We start from the raw sequence: 23,661 nt of genomic DNA on the forward strand, positions 1-23,661 counted from the left end.
TAAAATGGATGCTTGCTTGAAGCTTTATTTTACATGATTCGATGTTTCATTATTTTGCACTCTTCATATGTAAAATTATACTTCGACATCTACAACCTGTGGTGTACGATTTTGTTACTACATTGACTTGTTGCCTACACAAGTTCCAAAGCTGAAATATCAGCACACATGAAGAAAAAAAGAAAAAATTAATAAATAAAATAAAATGCACTTCATGTACATGAAGGTACTGAGACACAATCAGTCAACCTGAAGAAAATGAGTAACATACTTTTGTTATTAGCCATTCCTGCATTAGTGGAGCTACTAAGCTACTAGATGATGTCCAACTGCCTCAATGTATTTTGCATTTCATCTAATGGTGAATCATGCCCGCTTCTGTTGGTTGTCTTTCACAATCTTTTCTCTCTTCCAGAATAAATTTTCACTCTGCAGCAGTGTGTGAATCGAATCCTGGCATATTAAAACTGCATTCCAGATAGGGACTCGAACCTCTGACACTGTTCGCTAACTTAAGTTGCTACCTCTCTTTGTGTCTCTGTCTGTTGGCACCTTCAAACCGGACCATTTCAGTGTCACTTCAGTATTTTTGTTTCATAGTTGTTAGAGACTTCCTACCCTGAACCACAGTTGTGAACTGAGGAGTACTTTTTAGCTTTGCAAAAAATATTATCAAGAATTAAGTGCATGTTTCAGTTCAGATACAACACATACGATTTCTCAGAATCACAGAGCCAATGAAATGTAATTTTGGGTAAGACATCCACAGCGTTTGGAGTGCACATGAAACTAAAAATCATATTAACTTGTGCTTCAGCCTCCAATCTCGAATACCACTTTGATTAATAGGTCTAATTCACACATCAAACAACAATTTACATCTTCAGCATGTTTCCTGTTGATTGTAATCACAGTCTAATGCACAGGTAATAGCCTAAAAAAAGTATGTTTATCTGCATAAGTAACTTACCTGTAACTGCAGCAGTTTTCTTTTGCTTGCTACAGTTTCCTTTTGCTTCCTAGCTAGAATGAGATAGCATGCATGTTTGATTCTGGTACACTATACAGCAAGAGGATAAAAAGCTTAGACAAAAAGCAGACTTTACATAACAAAGTCTGATCTATGAAGGGATTCTTTATGATAATCTTACACGAATTGAGGTGTAAGCTTCTCATTAACAATTTTAGTGTCACTGATCCATAAACTCTTTAATCATTTGCCAACATATCTAGCACAAAACCATTGTACAGACAACAGCAGACAAATACTATGGTGATACAGAAATTACATGTTACAAATCAATAAATGCAATTATTTATTTCTGAATTCTGGTGGACATTTTACAGTGCCTCTAATTTTTCTACTCTTCAATATAAAATAAATAACAGTCAATAAAAAGTACATGAGAATGTGCCAAATGCTGTGCCCACAGTAATGCTCGATTTTATGTTGCCCATGTCATACATAAACAGAAAGTCTGGGCTGTTTGAAATTTTGCGTGTTACATGACACTTGTCTACAATGCAGCCAACACATTCACATTTCCTTATGGAATGATTGTATCACATTAAACAATAACCTATGGCATTAGAATAAAACTTTTCATTGCAGAAACAAGTCATTTTAGGATTGATATATAAAGCAGATATCTTTTTAATGTTTTATCGTATTTCAAGTTAGCCACAACTGACTGTATTAAAAACAACACATAATCAGTATCAGCTTTTTTCTGTGTCTTTCTTTTTTCACAAATCCTGTTGATAATACTGGTTTATAAAATGTGATCAATTGAGTTATATTTGTAATCCAGTGATAAAGTATGACACTTCTATGCCGTATGAACGCAGAACTAAGGTAACACAGTCTATCTCTCTCTCTTTCTCTTCCTTTTTACCAAACCTGGGCTGCATGTTCTTCGTTCAAGGATTTCATACAAAAGAAAGTAAAAGAACTGTAATGTCCATCAGCAAATAATTTTTTTCCATTTTGTCTGTACACATCCAAATTTTTCACAGAGCTGATAAATCCGTACACAGTACAGAAATTTTATTTGAAAGCTTATGTTCATAGCTATGTACATGACTTGTGTATCTACATTTTTCCAATAAATACTAGAAAAAGAATTGCACATCCATTTCCATGGCTACACATAACACAAATTACATAAAAAATGAGAAATAAATGGCATTTTCTGACATCCCAGGACTTTTATGTCAGTTAAATACTAAGAATGAGATACCTGCATGCCTCTTAGGTCCACGTCATTAAGGAGGCATGAGGCATCCCGCACAGTCCAACACACACCATTCTTTTTTCACTGTTCAGCGGTTATCATAAATTATATTTCGTAAAAAAATTTCCAGTCATCGCACTAATATTATACATTCAAAGTTTTTACACAGTTATCTAGCTTCACTTTTAACAAGTCTATTATATACTCACTTTCCAAGCGTTTTAAACATTTGTACACTTCAAACATTTCACATACACCACTAAAACTCCTGCCCCACGATTAAAAAGGGAAGTATTAAAACGTGACAGCTGAGAAATGTAGAAGAGACAGTGAAGCTGGGGAAGGAAATAAATATGAGCTGAACAGATGACAGTGGAAAAGTCACATACTGCTGCTGCACTATGATGCTCCTAGATGGGTCACCTCTGGCCTGCTTGTTGATTCATGTCATACAGCACCTGTGCAATAGTTCGCGATGATTCCACATTGCTTAGCGCTATGCCCGCAAGATGAGGCTCGTAACTGCGAAGAAACCTGTCAAAGAGACACAGCAGGAATTAAAATGGTTTTGAAATACACTAAATTTATTTAGTCCCAGGTTACAAAAACAATTTTGAATGTTTGAAACTTACAAGGACTATAAAATAAAAATAAACAACCATCAAAGAAGAAAACTAACAACGAGATCAGAATTGACACACACGTCTTGCAAACTTAGGTTTGATGTATTGCAAGTACAAATGGTCAAAATAATGTGCAATCTGATATACATGTCAGTCAACATCAGAAACAATCTCCCTTTTCCTCCCTGAGGAAGAAATATATTCATTCAGAAAGCTAGGACTGTTATTGTCTACTGCAAGTGTTTCTACCAGCACTTCATCTCCTGTAGGTTAGATTTAACTGGATTATCCTGTCTCCTTGTAATTTTATAGTTTAAAAGTTGTATGTGAGAGGCACAATCCAAAAGCCTTTTTCTTACTGTTGATGCCACATGACATCACTTAATACCAATACTTCAGGTATACATGTTCAACCTGCTGTTGAATATTTCCTTTCCCAGTACCCCTTCGATCCAATGTAACCCCCCCCCCCCCCCCCCCACACACCCACACCCACACACCCACGCACCAATGTTTTATGACTTCAGCAAATTATTATTTCACTTTTGATGGCCAAATATAAATGTCAAGTAAATGCCAATACCATCATGAAAAAGATCTCTCCAATACAAACCACTTAATGGTTCATCCAGAGTGAACTTCATTGTAGCCCCAAAACTAACAGTATCCAGTCTAACTGTGACTCATGAACGACACTTTCAGAAGCACAAACTGATCTTGAGCCCACTTCCTCAAACAGATCAACTCATCTTCTAATGTGAAATTCACTTTCTTCTTTCTAAATCCAAATTTACTTTTCTTCATGTACATGTTCACCAGCCTCATGGCTATTTTCACATATCTGTGCACACTAAGTTCATCAATAATGTTTGGTATCTTCATTTTGACAGCTGGCATTCCTTCTGCATTAAATGTTATTTTTCTTGTAGTTTTAAGAACTGGTTACCATCCTTGTAGACTCGGATATTATGAGAAATAGAACTGTTTAAATGCAAACTATCAGCAAACATACTACCAACCTTGCAAATACTGTTGCATCCTGAAACTACCCCTGCACGAGCTGATGTGTAAATAGACCTCCCTACATACTCTTGCTTCAGCTAAACAAAATGTTGCCCACTGAGAATAAAATATAAATTATTCTATTTATCATGTAACACCCTTGGACACAACTTCATAAATTAGCTTCTATGCTTAAGATATGATTTCCTCCAGCTCTGCCAAAAATCCTTCAGCTGCCCCAGAGCAACCTTCCATTAGCCATTACACCTCCATTTTACACTCATCATAAATTAATCATGCAAAATTACCCTATAGAAGTGCTGCCACTGCCAAACCTGTACCACACACCCAACTAGCACCACACAATGAACAATTTATTTCCTTCCATCTTTTACTTGTTTATTTCTATTTTATAACATCTGATTTTGGCTCTCAAGTTTCATTCTTTGGCTAACAAAAATCTTTAAAATCCATATTAAATTAAAAACAGTCCCAAAGAGAAAGAGCCACATGATTGTTAGAAACCAATCAATTTTCAATAACAGTATCTGCAAAGAACTTTCATTATCTGTCAGAAATCTGTTACATTAGAGATTTCATTTTTTCCATTGTGTAATCATCCTTAATACAACTGACTGAACACTATGTTTCAGGCTGTGAGCCCTCAAATGCAAAGAAAAATTTCCTAACAAAATATTATAAAAAAACCACGATACATTATGACAAAGGAAGAAACACAAGATTAATAGAAGAAAATCCTGTTTTTACAATGAGCTTAAAGGTCTCATGTGATTACCTGACAGGTTATCAATGCACAATATGTATCACCCACTCAGTAGGGAGAGGTGGGAGGGAAATTACATGAAAGCCAATTTTGTATTCTATCAATCTGAACGGTTCATGTGCAAATACTGTTTTCAGCCAACAACAGTGAAAGCCTCCGCTTTGAATATATGCTCTTTTTCTAAATGTAGCCTCTTTCTGCTCACCTCTTGTGCCTATTTCTCAGGGGCACGGCATTTTCATTTTCTCTTATAACTATAGGAAAGACCAGGTAGCTCTTCTGCTTTTTTTTATGCTTGTCAGCAAAGCATCTCAAAATTTCTTTTCAAATTAAATTTATCAAAGAACAGCAACAAGACGATTGCATTCTGACAGTTGTTAATCATTTCAAGTTGAACAGTGTCTCTCTCATAGTCTTGGTGCAAACTTATTTTTTCCAATTTCAAATTTGTCTTACACTAAATACCAAATTTGGAAAGACACTTTCCCTCATCTGAATGTACTTGTTCCAATATATTACTTCCTAGTTTTAGAAAATAAAAATTATGCAATCCAAATTATAAATTAGACTCTGGTTTTACATACATTTATGATATGGACATTGCAATATTGCTGTAGTTTGTATGTGTGTTTGATTTTAGAACAATTTTCCTACATAGACATTCGTCACTCTTGTGAACTGGGAAAATGTAATTCAAGTGTTCGGATTGTATGCCAGTAGTAACAGAAAAACTGGAAGAATATTAAAAAATAATTTTACAAGCTCCTGCTGACTGATAATGGCGAGTTTTAGACCAACCCAGGCAGAGTTACATCCTCGTGATGTTAGATCTTAAGAATCTTTAGCTCACTGAACTAAATCTTAAGTTAGACACAAAAAAAGTGAAATTAAAACAAAACAATATATCAAATGAACACACTGATGAATTACATCCAGAAAACTTAGAGAGAAATAGAAATTTATTTGAATGAGATTCTGCAATATTAAGTTTAAAAGGGGAATCACAATCTGACGCACAAGTTCGACTTAAGCAACACTAGAGGAACAAATCAATAATTTAACTGAACAAAAGGATCAGCAAAATTTTGAGTTCTCTCTTAATCCACTTTGTTCATCAAATTTGATCTGTGAACAAACAGTTAGGGAGAAACCTTGTAAATTTAGTACACAATTCCATTTAAACTGGAGGGAAAATATGTAAACGATTTTTGTGGACAATTTAGAACAGGGCTTCACAACAAACTTGTTCGCAGAGCAAGCTTTAAGCAGCAGAGCGCGAGCACGGACTGTGGGCAGCTGGGTGCGAGCATGGAGCACAGCGAACACAGCACCCCTACTTCTGGCACAGGGTAGAGGGGGTGAAGCCGAATGGAGAGTTGAGCAGGGGACACAACAGTTACTGTCACATCCTCATCACTCAGCTACCAGTTGCTTGGATATCACTGTACGAAATATTATTGCTACAAATGAAACAAATAAACAATACTGTACAAGTGCCACATAATTTTATTAACATATACAGTGAAATCCCGCTTTTACATTTGTCATGCGACTTTAGAAAAATGGTGTAAAATACGGGAAAATGTAAAAGGTGGAAAATAACTTTTTAAGTGGAAAAAGTTATGTACAGAAACGCCCTTGCATTTTTGTAGTTTATCGTGTATGTTTATCATATATGAAACTGCAAAAGGTGGGAATTTAAGGAGATGGGACCTGGATAAACTGACTAAACCAGAGGTTGTACAGAGTTTCAGGGAGAGAATAAGGGAACAATTGACAGGAATGGGGGAAAGAAATACAGTAGAAGAAGAATGGGTAGTTTTGAGGGATGAAGTAGTGAAGGCAGCAGACGATCAAGTAGGTAAAAAGACAAGGGATAGTGGAAATCCTTGGGTAACAGAAGAAATATTGAATTTAATTGATGAAAGGAGAAAATATAAAAATGCAGTAAATGAAGCAGGCAAAAAGGAATACAAACGTCTCAAAAATGAGATCGACAGGAAGTGCAAAATGGCTAAGCATGGATGGCTAGAGGACAAATGTAAGGATGTAGAGGCTTATCTCACTATGGGTAAGATAGATACTGCCTACAGAAATATTAAAGAGACCTTTGGAGGAAAGAGAACCACTTGTATGCATATCAAGAGCTCAGATGGAAACCCAGTTCTAAGCAAAGAAGGGGAAGCAGAAAGATGGAAGGGGTATATAGAGGGCCTATACAAGGGCGATGTACTTGAGGGCAATATTATGGAAATGGAAAAGGATGTAGATGAAGGTGAAATGGGAGATACGATACTGCGTGAAGAGTCTGACACAGCACTGAAAGATCTGAGTCGAAACAAGGCCCCGGGAGTAGAAAACATTCCATTAGAACTACTGACAGCCTTGAGAGAGCCAGTCCTGACAGAACTCTACCATCTGGTGAGCAAGATGAATGAGACAGGCGAAATACCTACAGACTTCAAGAAGGATTTAATTCCAATCCCAAAGAAAGCAGGTGTTGACAGAAGTGAAAATTACCGAACTATCAGTTTAATGTCACAGCTGCAAAATACTAACGCGAATTCTTTACAGACGAATGGAAAAACTAGTAGAAGCCGACCTCGGGGAAGATCAGTTTGGATTCCGTAGAAATACTGGAACACGTGAGGCAATACTGACCCTACGACTTATCTAAGAAGCTAGATTAAGGAAAGGCAAACCTACGTTCCTAGCATTTGTAGACTTAGAGAAAGCTTTTGACAATGTTGACTGGAATACTCTCTTTCAAATTCTAAAGGTGGCAGGGATAAAATACAGGGAGCAAAAGGCTATTTACAATTTGTACAGAAACCAGATGGCAGTTATAAAAGTCGAGGGGCATGAAAGGGAAGCAGTAGTTGGGAAGGGAGTGAGACAGGGTTGTACCCTATCCCCGATGTTATTCATTCTGTATATTGAGCAAGCAGTGAAGAAAACAAAAGAAAAATTCGGCGTAGGTATTAAAATCCATGGAGAAGAAATAAAAACTTTGAGGTTCACCGATGACATTGTAATTCTGTCAGAGACAGCAAAGGACCTGGAAGAGCAGCAGAACGGAATGGACAGTGTCTTGAAAGGAGGATATAAGATGAACATCGGCAAAAGCAAAACGAGGATAATGGAATGTAGTCAGATTAAGTCGGGTGATGCTGAGGGAATTAGATTAGGAAATGAGACACTTAAAGTAGTAAAGGAGTTTTGCTATTTGGGGAGCAAAATAACTGATGATGGTTGAAGTAGAGAAGATGTAAAATGTAGACTGGCAATGGCAAGGAAAGCGTTTCTGAAGAAGAGCAATTTGTTAACATCGAGTATAGATTTAAGTGTCAGGAAGTCGTTTCTGAAAGTATTTGTATGGAGTGTAGCCAGGAAGTGAAACATGGACAATAAATAGTTTGGACAAGAAGAGAATAGAAGCTTTCAAAATGTGGTGCTACAGAAGAATGCTCAAGATTAGATGGGTAGATCACATAACTAATGAGGAGGTATTGAATAGAATTGGGGAGAAGAGGAGTTTGTGGCACAACTCGACTAGAAGAAGGGATCGGTTTGTAGGACACATTCCGAAGCATCAAAGAATCACCAATTTAGTATTGGAGGGCAGCGTGGGGGGTAAAAATCATAGAGGGAGACCAAGAGACGGATATACTAAGCATATTCAGAAGGATGTAGGTTGCAGTAGGTATTGGGAGACGAAGAAGCTTGCACAGGATAGAGTAGCATGCAGAGCTCAGGACTGAAGACCACAATAACAACATCATACGCGTACATAATAGGCATCAAAATATTTATTATGGGCTTGTTTAATGGTTCAAATGGCTCTGAGCACTATGGGACTTAACATCTGAGGTCATCAGTCCCCTAGGACTTGCTTATTATCCAATAAGGGTTATCTGAATATTCTACTATGTTTACCCGCTGACATAACTGGAACTGGTTAACTGTCTGGAAAGTAGAAATGTTTGACTTAATTTTGTTCATAATAATCAATGTCCTTGGAAAGGCTGCTATTGTGTCGCTAGTTATTTAAATGGACACACCACATAAGTTTCGTTCAGTATTTAAATAATGAAACTCCACACCATTTACGTATTTATTCATGCGTAGAACGACGCTTCACAGAATTTATTCGCTTTGCCAAGCGCCAATATTTAAGTTTGGTTACACACACACACACACACACACACACACACACACACACACACACACACACACACACACAGTTTGTGTGTGAAACACAACACAAAATACTAATGCAAATATTTGCACTTGACAATGAGAATAAATTCTCAAAATGAATTTTGCTAAGCATGAAAAATATTTAACTAACACAGTCTTTCAATGTTTAAACCAGAAACATTTGAGCAACGCTAGGTGTCAACTAGTACTAAAAGTGGCGAAACAACGAAAACACGCGAAATATGCTTTTGAGCTGTTATGATAAGAGCAACAATCATGAGGTTGCACATGCACAGCTGAGACTGAAAACTGCTGTGATTGGTCATTATTCAAACAAACCTAGTTATTCCCATCAGCCACCTTGCCAGGCAGAGGTTAGCAGTGGAAGGAAATAAAGCACAACTTGTCCCCAACTTTTATCAATTCAGATATTTTTGAGTAGAGCGTCGTGATGTCAAGAAACTTAAATGTGCAATGTTTGTAAACACTGCTTAAAAGGCAATGCCACATCTGTGTCATTTTATGACAATTATGTCAGCTTTTTCTCCACAAACATTATTTCATAATGGTATTAAACACAAAATCTAATGCAAATTAACATTGTGAACACAGGAAATTTGATGGGAATGATGGAAAAGCGTTAATTATGGGAACATAAAAGTGGGGTTATACTGTAGTTCTACATTTTCCTCAATTAACTTTGTGAGCTGTTATACAAAAATGAAGTAATTTGAAGTGTGGGACACACTCAATCGGAGATGCTGCAAGCTAGCCTACGGTGGCCACAGTCCTCCGTCTGCCAAATGATTAAGAAGTTGTAATCACCACACCCAAGAGGTGCCACATTTATTGATAGCGCACGGAAATATGACATTCCCTACTACAAGTCAATACAATGAAACTGCAGTTTACACTTACTAGACATTCATAAAATGCCAAGGTATAAGGTACTGATCCCCAAGGTGAACAACTTGAGGAAATTTGCTGCCCACTCACCACACCCCTCCCCACATTAGTCTTAATTCTCAGCCTGCCTGGTGTCACAATTTCATCCCTCCAAACCCTCCGAACAGCCTGCCTTGTGTCACAAGTTCATCCCTCCAAGCCCTCCGAATTCTGCAAAATAAACAGTGCTGCGTCTGAGGATGACTAGCTGCTCGAGGAGTTTTCTTCACAGATTGAGAAATCTCTGGTTCTGCTCAATCTTCCCAAAGCCTGTGATATTATTACTTCTGCTGGTTCTATCTCCACAATGTGCCTAAGTGTTTTCACATACTATGGATTTTAATAATAAAAATAATCTGAAACACAGATTGCAATACCTTGTTAGGTACAGGCTGCATGTAACAACTGCTAATAATAACTAGGCTAAATAAAAGATTGCAATCACGATTCAGCCCATTTCTCCCTTAACAGTTGCTTCTATGTTTGGAGTAATTTGCAGATGCTGTGTGCAGTTCACATTATGACCAGACAGAGTTTCTCAGGTGTGTCCTACTACTTTTCATTGCAAAGAACAATTGTTCATAAACACACATGGAACTGAACACTCATATTATTGTGGCCACCTGTTGTGGAAAGGAGAAGATCCATCCTGAGGTACGTGTCTATAGAATTCCAAGATGGTTTCATGTACTGGCATTTGTCTTCATATTTTCTATCATACTGCAGGTCCGCAATTTCTAGTTCTAGTTATTGCAGGTCCGAAATTTCTATTTCTAGATCAGAATGAATGAATATTCACTGAATATGGAGAGGGGAACAGATCAAAATCACTTTCTAGTGCCATCTGATCTTGGAAACATTGCTCAAATTCTTCCTGAAGAGGTATTAAAATATGTCAATAATGTTGAAAATCTTTGTTAACAACAGCATCTTGCACAGACAGTAATTTAGGAAAATGAGCTTGTTTTCTTTTCCCAGTTTTAATTTTGTATACCTAACACTTTGTTTTAAAAGGCGACATTCCTCGCACATGGGACTGAGATGTGAAGACATCATCAGCTTCCACATTGTTGCTATTAGATGGCACTGTGTCGAAGCTGACCCTCCCACATTTCAAAGCTGGTGCCTCTCCCATGTTGTCAACATTGAACATCCCTTGCTCCCCACAACGCTGCACCTGCTCTGCTCGCAAATACGAGCAACAGCAGTCACAAGTGCTCACACTCAAATTCTGCAGGTTGTTAAGAACTGATTTATAGCTAACAGTGATGATTTTGGTAGTCAAATAGTATTTGATGTTGATTTATATGGAATATTTAATTTTAGTATCAGATTATGTGCTCGTAAGTTAACACTCGAATAAGAGAGATGAGAAGAGAAGAGTAAGGTCCAGTCATCCATGTAAGTTTAGAAGGTATTGTACAAACAGAAGGAAAAAATAAAAAGAAAACAAACAAAGGAATGAAAAAGCTAATTTGATGCAGAAGGTACAAGGCCTCGGACCTATATTTGGCAAAATGACGTTGCTGCACCAATATGTATATCCAGAGGTGGCTATTGGGATACACTTTTCAGCACCGCTGGCATAATGTGCCAAAAGATTATCCCACCTCAAGACTGGGAATTATCCTGGATTTACCTTTAAGATGAGCAATAGAGAGCTCAATCATAATACGACAGATATTCTGAAATACCATCACACTGCTGCATAACTTTTTTTGCATGGAATTATTTCTATAGATTGATTGATACACATTTATTCATTCACTTTAAGACAAGATTTCTGAGGGTATTTTATTTCACAATTAAACAGGGTGTATATGCAGCCAGGGGAAAAAAATCCCAGATTTTTCCAAAATACACTTTGTTTTCTGTGTTAAGTGACAGTATATTTTATTTCTGAACCATAAAACATATAAGTTGTTTGAATGGTTAAGGTTTTATACACTTGCGTAGAACTTGCCAGCACTTAAGAAAACGAAACCCAGGGGGAAGGGCATTTTGGAAAGACCTTTGATGTACAACAACATGTATGTGGCATATTTTTGTATAACAATACGCTGCTTACTTTTGCATTATGAAAGTATATATTCTAATTCCATAAAACACGGCACGTCAGTTTCCGAAGTATTAAAAGTGAGAATGCAATGTGCTTTTGTAAGCCCTTAGCTCATGTCACAAGTTCTCACCAGCCAATGCCAGCAGATATTCAGAGGATAGGACACATGACGTAGTCAGCCAATAGCAAAACACTGTTAAGTAGAGCAAACACACAACAAGAAAAAAAATTAATGGTTTAAATTAATATACATAGTGTAGCTACAAGAAAAGCTAAGCTTTCACATATAACATTGGTCTTTTCTGTGTGTGTTCCAGTTTAATATACATCAGATCAATATGCCACTACGATTTTAAATAATCACATAAATGTCTGGTCTTCTGGGCTCGAAATTCTTCTAAGTGGCTAGCCCTCACAATGTTAAGCTTTAAATGAGAATCAAACACACCGTGATTTCATAAATTCAAAGCACATTCGCACACGCAACATAACGTATCTTGTGTAAAATGAAATTTGCTTTGAAAGTAACGCTTTTCAAACCACCTATCGCAGTATCTTCCCGCGACCTGTTAGAATTTGTTTCAGCAGTTGTCAGAGAGTGCCAGAAAATAGGCATGAGTGTGCATGCGCAACTACGATGACATAGGAAACCCATATGTTCGTATGTATATAGCATTAAGAGATTTTACATTACATCATAAACAAAACAGGGCATCAGAGAGCACTCCAACAGCAGCGGAATTTTGTAAACCACACTAAAATGCATAATTCAGCTTAAAGTGCACATTTGTATGTCCATGTTCACAGAGAAGTAGGCCTCAACTTGATATTAAGCTTTTCACTGTGGTTTTAAGAATGCAAATTTTCTTTGAGTACCAGTACTGTATTTTCTCACATTTGGTTCTTTATTATAGCATAACGCCATACGTGCCACAAGATAAAAATGTGCACTTGAAATTCAGCTAACAGTTGACACTATCCAACAGTGTTTCAAATAAACTGACTGCCTCTGGGAAAAAGACTAATAAAAGTCAAATATTTTTAGCAAACTGACAAAAATAATTTCACTGTTCGGTAAGGCAATTAATGCCCGACTGTCAAAAACCTGGAAATAAAATAACCTTAGAAGACTGAGACTAATAACATATTTTAGCATTCCATAATCATGCGAATGTATTTTAATTCACTTGATAGCTCCCGGCCACAGAAATCTGTTTTGTTTTCATTTGACGTGAGCGCTGGAAACGAAGACAAACAACAGACTCACTAAATGTAAACACATATCACATGGAGACTACACCCCTCCCTCCCCACTACAACTCAGACTCCTCTGCGCACCAGAAAAATTTTGCCGAGTAGCATCTGGCTACTGGTTGCTACTGCCGATATAGCTAACAGTTGCCCTTCAAGTAGCCAGAAAGGGAAAAGGTACTGCACATACGCGACTCAACTGCGCAAGCACGTAATCTCACTGGCAACTGCTCAAACGAACCTAATGTAAACCGATGTAATGTCAAGCTCATTGGAAGCGGTTTGTCGTTATGAAGTATTGTGTAATCTTTGTCTTAAAGCATTTGACATATTTTGCTGTTAGCAGACGTTTGTGTGTGCACTTTGGTTTACTGTTGTAAATGGCGTATTTCCTTTGTTACCTAAGTTTTATTTTGGTTTTTTCCTCTCGTTTATATTTTACTGCTGCAGAAGTGGGATAAAGTAAAAAACGTAAAAAAAGAGTATCAGCTCATACCAGTCAAAACAAAAAAAATTTAACTGAAAACTAAAACAAAGAAAAATTCCCACAATTCTAAAAAACTGTCGGGATTTTCCCAGTTTCCTCCCAGATGAAAAAAAATTCCAGTTTTTTTCCAGATTTCCCGGTTGTCCCAGGGCGTATACACCCTGGGAAACATTCACGATTACCCATTCACTAAAAGAAATGTTTTCATTGCAATCCTTTCCTCTATCTTTCAAGAGATTATATCACAACTGCACCACAACTTTTTTTTATTTTGTGAGGATAATTAGTATTGTTTTATTGCACACTACAGTAAAATTTCTTTTTGAGGGCATTAGCAACATCATACTGCCAAGGGGAAGATCCTCTGTGAAAAGGGCAGAACAACTCTGTGAAATAGGAGAAATTTGTCTAAGTATAATTAAATAGGAAATTACCAAAAATTGAAAAGATGTCAAGTTTGTATTGTTGACAAAATTGAGATTAAAGGGGCTAAAGAATTATCACATTCAAATTATAAGAATATTCAAGATTTCCAAGTACTAAAAATATAATGCCACCTACAGGGGTTGGGCAAAAATATGGAAACAGTGTGAGAAATTCACACTTGAACATAACTGCAGATCCTAGCCATGGCTTTACAAGTTGCGCTATTGTATTTGACCATGGAGGGCATCTTCACAATGGCCTAAATACATCGCGAGTGTCAGCTGTGTTCAGGACAGTGTTCCGGGTAGTTGTGAATTGATTATATAGGAGCTATTGAATTTGAACGTGGGCAAATTGTTGGTGTTTGTACAGTGAGTGCTTCCGTAACTAAGGTAGCTGAAATGTTTGGTGTTTCCAGTGATATCATATTAAAGATTTATATCACATCGGGGACAGCGGAAAAACATCGTCGGCTAAGTCACAACATGGATGAAAGTGCTTTTTGAGTGATTGTGACAGACGGTCACTGAAGAGTGTTACGATGAAAAATAAGCCTTTTAACAAATGCAGAACCAGACGTTGGACTCGCAAACCCTGTCAGCACCGAATCGGCACAAAGATAGCTCTGAAGCAGTGATTGGCAGGGAAGGCTGGAATTCCAAAAACTATCCGTCAGTGATGCACACACACTTTTTAACAGAAGAACTAGGTGCTGAAGCTATAAATCTGGGCTACAGAGCAGTGGAAAGAAGTTATTTGGTCGGATGAGTCTTGTTCTCACTGTTTCCAACTCCCGGCCAAGTTTAAGTCCAACGAGTAAAATACAGTGGGAGTACAGTGGCGATTTGGGCAGCCGTATCATGGTATTCCACGGACATCATGGTTATTCTGCAAGATTACGTTACGGCCAAGTATTATGTGACCATTTTGGCTGATTAGGTCCATTCCGAGGTACAACATTTATTCCAACATGGCAATTGTGTGTTGCAAGATGACAGGGTCACTGATCACACAGCTCATATCATCCAGAACTAGTTTTTCGAGCACGATGATGAGTTGTCACATCTCCACAGGCAACCCCAATCACCAGATACCAATATTATTGGGCCTTTGTGGTCTGCTTTGGAGAGCAGTGTGTGATCCTTGTCTACCTCCATCATCGTAACTTTTCACAATTTTGTATGTAGAATAGTGTAAGATTTTCCTTGAAAACCATACAAGACCTGTATTTAGCCTTTGCAAAATGACTGGAAACTGTTTTGAATGCTAAGGTTTTCATACACCTTATTATGCATAGCAATGCATTGTGTTTTTAATGTTTCAGTATTTTTTACCATCCGCTATATATGGTTATTAACACAAAACAGCAAAAGTTAGTCATATGATTTACAGAAAGTATTTGTTATTTACTGTGAGATCAGAGATCTACATGGGGAGATACTTGGTGTTACACATCACTCCTACATATCCTGCAAATGAATTATTATAGCAGTGAGCAGTGAGCACAAATATTTTACAGATTTTTTTATTTTATTATGTGTGAGGAGAAACGTGTTGAGGAACAGCGTATGTCCAAGATGGGATGAACTGTTAATGAAATGTAATTCTGATTCCACTACTCCTTGTACAAACTCGTGTATAGTGTTAGATATCCTGATATGATTTTTAATGTTATCTGAAGCATATTGCACAGGTTGCAGTCAATACATGGCTTGGATATACAAGATGTGTCCATGTATTTATTCAAGATAAGCACAACTTGCAGTGTCCTCTTACTGCTAGGAAACAGAGAGCAAGGATGAAATGCAATCTATCACCTTATCCAACCCAGCAGCTGAATAACACAAGAGATTGAGAATAACAATATTAAATCTGTATAAGTAATTCACAACTAACCTAACCAAAACAAAACAACATACAGTGCCGGACTATACAAAAGCCCATTCTATACATCCAGAGTTATATCAATACTGATTTCAAGTTTATCTTGTGTATTGGATGACAATCTTTATTGGTACATTGATAGGACTGAAATGTAAACACTATTAATAATTACCTCCTTCCATTTGTAGAGTAGATGACTAGGTTCCGAAGAATGAGAGATGCAGTCAATCTTATGCTTTTTGTAACAGGACCCTCATTATCATCCTGTAAAATAAAATGATATTGCTTCAAATAAAATAGTTACTGAATATGCCATACATTATATGAATTTCTTGACTTTCTAGGAAGATAGCATTATATCAAAATTAAAGTTACACCTGTATCACAAGGCATAGATATTGCAATGTGACTCACTGTTTCAATATCTTGCTTTTAACCTCACTCTCCACAGCAAAACATAAATGTGATTACTTGTCTGTTTACAACATTACCAATATGGGAATCTGAAGAAACATACATACTTGTCTTCTTAGTTAAAATGCACAGTTTGAACACATTCTTTCAATTCTGAATTCATGACATAATCACAATTAAATACAAGAAGTAGAAAGAACATTATCAGATACACAAAAAGACCATAATCCCTCATACAGAACTACCACTCCTGACCAGCCAGAGAAAATTAACATAAACACTGTGGTCTTCATTCAAGTTCAATAAAAGTAATGTATCAGTGCTAGCAACTTACAAGCAAGTGATACATGCACTAATATTTATAATCAATGTCAATAATGGTATGAAGTGGAGAAGTAGAATGTCTTTGCAGGCCATTCTTTGTTAGTGGACATGACATTCCTGTATGTATGAAAATAAATATTCTTGCTGTTCAGCAATGAACATAATCATGTATGTTATAATTCACATGATTATTGTTACTTATGCTGTTAATTAAATCTTCCTTCTGTGTGTTGTTGCTCAATGTCTTACTGATTTCCTGATCACTGGGCACCCAAGTTCTTAACCTGCAGGAGTCAGTAGTAGTGGTCCACAATTAACATTAAAATTCTACCAAAAACTATGATGTGTGCATCATTGTAGCAATCATTACAGTACCCATCACTTATTAAGCTCATCTGTTTCTCAATATGAAAGGACATAATTCCAGATACATCAAGGGTGCTACCTGACTCTCCACTGAGAAAGTTCGTTAAAATAAAGAGTGAACTGAGAAGAATAATTAACAATGCTGCCACCCAAAACATTTGAGAACAATTATTGAAAATTAAAACATCAATGAGGCACTTCTACAAAACATTTTTGCATTTTTCACTTCCGTGTATGACTTCTACTATCGTAAAGATGCTCAGTACAAAACACATGACGACCACCTATGTACAAAAATGGGCACATTGGAAAGCCCAAATGTGGAACAGAGTTTATCAGTTTTCAAACTGTGTTTGTATATAACTAATAAATGTAATCCTTGTTAACGAATATACCAGGTGTTTCAAAATGAATATCAGGTTTTCGAGGCTTTGTAGCATTTATGGCATTCAACTTACAACTGTAAATAATATATCAAATAAAAGGAGCAGGTCAAAGTTTTTCTTACAAGTGTGAGCACTATTTGTCACGTCACACATCGAGTCGATACGAGAGGTTTTCCCAAACATTAATCAGTGTGTTTCGTGTAATTGTTGAGACAACTGCTTCAATCCATTCCCGTAAGTTGGGTAGATCAGCTGGTAGTGGATGCACATACACATGATCCTTTATGATCCCTGAAATGCCAGTCCAGCAGTTGAGTACAATGTCATTTAATCAATTACATACTGAGTTATGCCGGAGAGGCAGTTCTCCATTCACTGCCAAATAAAGTTCAGTCGATCAGCTTCTTCCAACTGAGGAACAAGTCACAGTTCTGGTGTGTCAAGAAAAGAAACACCAGTTACAGTTGGTTCACTGGGGAAAAAAAAGAAAGAAAGAAAGAAAGAACCATAGACTTTCCTGGTGCCATGTTGCACCTGTACTATCTTGAAGGGATTTGCTGACCCCAGATGTGCACCTTATGTGTGTTCACATCTCCATTTAGATGAAATGTCAATTCATCAATAACGAGGACATGATCCAGAAAATCTTCATTGTCATGCAGCAATATTTTGTTTGCAAAGTTGGCATGTAAATCATAGTCTGTAGGCTTTAAGCTTGTAACAAGTTTACAAACAAATCTCTGAGTTGCTCTTTCATTTGATGGATTATTTACAATTGAAACTTGGATTAATAAATGCTACAAAGCCTTAAAACACTTATATTAACTTTGAATCACCAAGTATTTTGAACACTATAATGTACCAAGAAAATAACATGTTTCCATTTTTACACATATGTAGTAATATGAATGCATGTGTGTAGTATGTAACACAAACATTGATAGAAAATTTAATGAAACCATCTTGCTACAAAAACATGGCACAGTACATCATTAGATTTTTAATAAACAAATAAATATTTATGTTACTGAAAACATAAATATGTGATGTTCCTCTTATATCATCATAAATTATTGTAACAAACAAACAACATTCAACACATTTTGCATGCAAATGGAAACAGCTGCAACACAGATTCTTCTTACCGAAAGTTACTCTCTACAGATATGCAAGAGCCACATGCAGGAAAGCACATTCGATATTCTACTTTACAAATATAAAAATAGTGTGTATGCAATAAATTACAATGTGTAATACATTAATAGGGAATAACTCATTAACTGTGTTCTAAATGATAAGTGCAACAATATAATGCTGTCAAAATTCCCTGTCTGTGATAATGGGACAAAACAACCTATTCTGCATTTCATGTGCTGTTAGGAGCGAATAAAATTGTGGACAATACAGGGAGAAACTTTCTACACCTCACGCACTGCTGGTCAAGATGAAAGGTTGGTGCAACTTGGGTATGAGGAAGAAACAACACATTGGTGCCCTTATGTGCAAAGCATCTTTCAATACATTATCTTCTTCTACCATTAAACTGTTTGAATACAATATGGGAACATTAAAACATCATCTATAAAATGGTTTTCAACACAGCATCATGCCACAATACAAACTGCCATAAGAGGACCAATTTTCACTCAATCTTTATGACAAGCTTCATAACCTAAAATATTCATTCGAGCAATTTTATCCAACTGATGTTGCAGGCAGTTGATTACAATACCTCTAATAGTTGTTAATCATACCACGTCACTGATTAAGAGCGAAACACATCTCTACACTCGAGCCCCTGAAGTTAATCCATGTGCTTTAACAAATGTCACAAATTCCAAAGCATCTCTCAGATAGCTTAGAAATAGAAAGTGACACAGTTTGTTATGTTTCAAACAATGACACATCATTTAAAAGGCAGTAAGAGTATTTTTGTACTTTCAAATGACTAACAGAACAGATCTAGTGACTAAAAACAATTGCAGTTACATAAATTTCTCATCCTGAAACTGGACACTTTGCAAAACTCTTAAAACATCGATGTAAGTTGTAGCCAAAATTCTTTGCTATTTTACACAAGCAATACCTGCATACAGAAGCATGTGCAGCAACATACACACTGTATTTCTTTATTTGTCTCAAAAATGTAGAAAATGGGTTCCAGTAACAGTAGTGATATTGTCTGATAATGAGCTTCAAGTTATTCTGGATTTCTGACTGTATGTTGTGTGACAGGACAGTTTCACGGTACCCAACAATAAATTATCCAAATTTGAAATTTCTTGGCATATTAAAAATGTCTGCTGTACCAGAACTCCAACCACAGATGTCTACCTTATGTAGGCAATTGCTCTACTGGCTGATCTATAAGAGCATGTATCACAACCGACCCTCACAGCCTTGCTTCTCGCAGTACCTCATCTCCTACTTTCCAAACTTTGTCTTATATAACTTGCGGTACCATCAGTCCTAGAAGAAACCATACATGAGCTAGCCACAGCCTTCAAATTGTTTCCAGAATGAATTCTCTCTCTGCAGCAGAGTGTAAATTCATTCCAAGTCCTTAATACCCACACACAACACATGCACCCAATTTGGTACAGAAACCTATGATGAGGCATTATTAAACTGAACACAAACTTTACAGTGGAGTCCAATTAATCAACACTAAAGTACTATCAACAATTACGCGAAAAAGTTATTTAAGATAGATGGTATGGGGGAAGAGAGAGGGGGGGGGGGGTGTTGTGTTGTGTTTCAGGAAATGGGAGCATCATACAGTGCCCCAGAGACAGTGACGTACTATCTATGTTGATTGTGGATTATCTAACTATTGGTTTTTGGGTTCCCACTACTAATAACTTACAGTCTGCTCACAAACAGAGAAGGTACATTAAAGTGTGAAAAGAAGGATGTCTAGTAGTAGCTGTTCAGACAACAGCTACTGGTTGTCAGTTTCTCAGGTGACGCCAAAAAACATTGCACATTAGAATCAACGCAAGTGGGTGAAAACATAACCAAAACAGAATGACTGTATCAAACTATCACTGAATAATCCCACCAACAATACAAGTGTACGCTGACAGCAGTGCAATTATTTTAGGATGATCCACATTTCTTTTTTCAAAGTAGTCTGAGAGTACTTCCTCACCTGCCTTAACTACACATCTTATACTACAAAACATTAAAACTTTCCCGAAAGCGTAGCTTCTTCAAATGAACTTATGTAAAATGTTTCTTTTTGACTTCTTCTGAATTCAAACTGCATTTACTATACCTTTATCATTCACAGTACACACACTGAAGCGACAAAAAATTGAGTGAACATGACATTTCATTTCACGTCAAGCAAAATAAAGAACAATATGACACATTGCCTTTCTTTGGAAAGGTCTGGCAAACACTTACAAGGAAGGGGAAACAAAGGCAGAATAATACTGCAGTAACAGACTGCACAAGCTACCATGCAAACTCAGAAATTTACGTGCGAAACACAAGGAAAGAAAGATGTTGGTGGCACAGGAAAGGTTTACAAAACAAGCATTCCACGAACAAACAGATTGGGATATTCAAGGTCACACACGGGAACAATCTTACCTGCTCGGCCGGACTCGGGCCGGGTCTGGTGGGAAGCGGGACAGCTGTAGGGCCCGATCTGACAGGCCTCTGTGGAGATACAAACAGAATGCACACTCAGCTGGAGGATAATGAGGCACCAACAGTTTGGAAACGTCTCCCGTGATGTAACATATCACGGGATGAGTAATAATTAATCAACTCACAGCTGAAATGAAGGTAATGAAACCCCCATGATTCTGGCAGGATTGAAACCAAATTAGGTAAATGGCTACACAATGTAGCTGCACTTCACAGGCCACTATAAATTTTGTGGCAAAGGACACACCTGTATCATCCTTCCTACTCCTAGCACACACTGTATGTGAAAAGAAGGGGCTGTCTACACACATCTGTCAGATTTATGATTCCTCTAATTTAAACATTGTGATCATTATGCACTATAGATAAGTGTGATAATAATACAACCCATTCCTCCTCCAATGGCCTGTATTCTTGAAATATTCAAAAGGAAGCCTTTTGGGACCCACAACCAATTTCTCCAAAGCGGGATTATCTCATACATCGGTGGTATCATCACTTGTAACTACACAAGCCTACAATGAACCGTGTACTTCTTCCTCGAATCTTCTGTACCTCTTCTGTTAATTGTATTTGGTGAGGATCCCAGACAGGGAATCAAATCTGAAGCATGAGAGGGATTAGAGTTTTGGCACCTACAGCCTTCAAAGATTAATGAAATTTTCTACACATCTTAACATAAAATTTGGTTTTATGGTCACTAGATTTCTGCATCAGCACCACCTTAAATGTCTTTTTGTACATATTTCAATAAACAACCCAATCATCATATTTAGGTGCAGGGATTTGTGCTGCAACGTATACACTTTGCCTGGACTCCAACCAGACTGTGAACTATTCTCAGTCTCGCACCATTATTTATAAGCAAGTTTGAGCCCCAATACCCACTATGCCTTTGATTTTCTATCTCAGCCCAAACTGATATTCCATAAAATGCACCATTGTGCTTAAAACGAGGAAGTCCACCATTAATAACATCAGATTTCCTTATACTGAGTACCTTTTGCTAATATTCGCAATGTTTTTATGTTTAACAAGAAATAACACTGCGGTTAAAAGAAAATACTACAGTGAACCCCCTCTTTTACACTTTTCAGCGGACTTTAAAGAAATTATGTAAATTATGGTTAATGTAAATGGTGGGAAATTACTTATTACGCACATATATGACTTTTATATTTAATGAAAACATTAGTAGTTCATACTTTTAGGCGAAAAAATTCTGAATTACATTTTTTTTTTATTTCTTCTGGTAGTTTTTTCTACATCTTCTTTTTTAGTTCATAAATACACTGAAACATTTTGATCTCTACATCAAAAATTCAGAAGTTGTCCTAAAGTGATTAAAAGACGTCTATCTCTACTATTAAAAGTGCTATACGGAATGCAAGTTACTTTCTGAGTAATCCTCGTATCGTACGGAAGAAGTGCTGCCATAGGTCTTGTTTATTGTTGGAAACTTTTATTCCATTCGCACTAATACTGATACTGATGTTTCAGCCCAAAACAACACTTTGTTCAACAATGCAACTATGAACAACATACACACACTACAATTATTGTTAGGTTGACAGGACAAAGTACTTGTGGTGCAAATTGTTCCAATTTGTAACTTCCACAGATTCAGAACTATGGATTTCAATGTTACAGGGAGTTCATTGCATTATGTTTGTGAACGCTACCTGAACGACATCATCTTGTCAGAGTCATTCCATCTCAATTACACTTTCTTGTTTTTGTTTCCGCCCAATCCTTGTCGAGTAAAACTTCACTGGGTAAGAGAAAATCATTTTCAGAGGAGATCATCTCCAAGAGAAGAATTACAGTATTACTTACAAGCAAAAGTGAAACAGAGTCAGTCTAGCTGTGAGAAATTCAAAACTAAGGCACACCCGTACATTAAATGACGTCAGCTTCTAATGGGAAAGCCTGAGTGGTATTCATATAGGCAAAGTAAAAGTTGCAGTTGATCCTACTGTCTCAGCCGAAGAACTGAGAAGATACTTCACATTACCTACAATGACAATTGAGCCACAAATGAAACAGACTCATTGATTACTTCAAGGGGGTAAATGACTGTAGCCACAAAAAAATCTAGCATGTTGCTTGCAACACAGTCAAAAAAGTCGTGTGTATTAGATCAGCATCTACTGGACACAATGGCATCACAGTCCTATGATGAAGCTTATTATTGAGCCAGTACTGCCCACTATAATAGATACCTTCAATCACTCCTTAACCACAAGTGTTTTCCCTGAGACCTGGAAACGGGGACTAGTTAAGCCACTACCTAGAAAGTACATTGCCACAGCACCCTCTGATTACCAATCTGTTTGCATTCTTCCAGCTCCGTCCAAGGTTTTAGAATACACAGTCCATGACCAGCTAACAAACTACCTAACTACAAACTGCCTATTAGATGAATACCATCATGCTTCCATAAACATCTATCTTAATAAAGGTAACAGATGACCTGAAGCTTGTCATGGATGCACAAGAGGTAACTATCATGTGCTTCTTAAACTTCAGTAAAGCCAGTGACACTGTTGACTTTAAAATTTTACTTGCCAAAAGCAGCAGCCTAAATTTCTCGCCAAATGTACTGCAATGGTTTCTATC

General features: G+C 37.0%; 1 protein-coding gene across 1 annotated transcript in view; it reads right to left on the reverse strand.

The window, feature by feature from the left end:
- Window positions 1–1,303: 1,303 nt before the first annotated feature.
- The window catches only part of LOC124709080 (AT-rich interactive domain-containing protein 2), a 336,130-nt gene continuing 313,772 nt past the window's right edge, over window positions 1,304–23,661 (reverse strand). The window contains exons 24-26 of the mRNA XM_047240727.1: window positions 20,983–21,051; window positions 16,068–16,159; window positions 1,304–2,768 (exon numbers count right to left, since the gene is read on the reverse strand). Of these exons, the coding sequence (XP_047096683.1) occupies window positions 2,654–2,768; window positions 16,068–16,159; window positions 20,983–21,051 (276 nt within the window). The 3' untranslated portion in view covers window positions 1,304–2,653. The remainder of the gene's footprint in view (window positions 2,769–16,067; window positions 16,160–20,982; window positions 21,052–23,661) is intronic.

Source organism: Schistocerca piceifrons, chromosome 7 (assembly GCF_021461385.2).
Source record: "Schistocerca piceifrons isolate TAMUIC-IGC-003096 chromosome 7, iqSchPice1.1, whole genome shotgun sequence".
Taxonomy (NCBI): Eukaryota; Metazoa; Arthropoda; class Insecta; order Orthoptera; family Acrididae; genus Schistocerca; species Schistocerca piceifrons.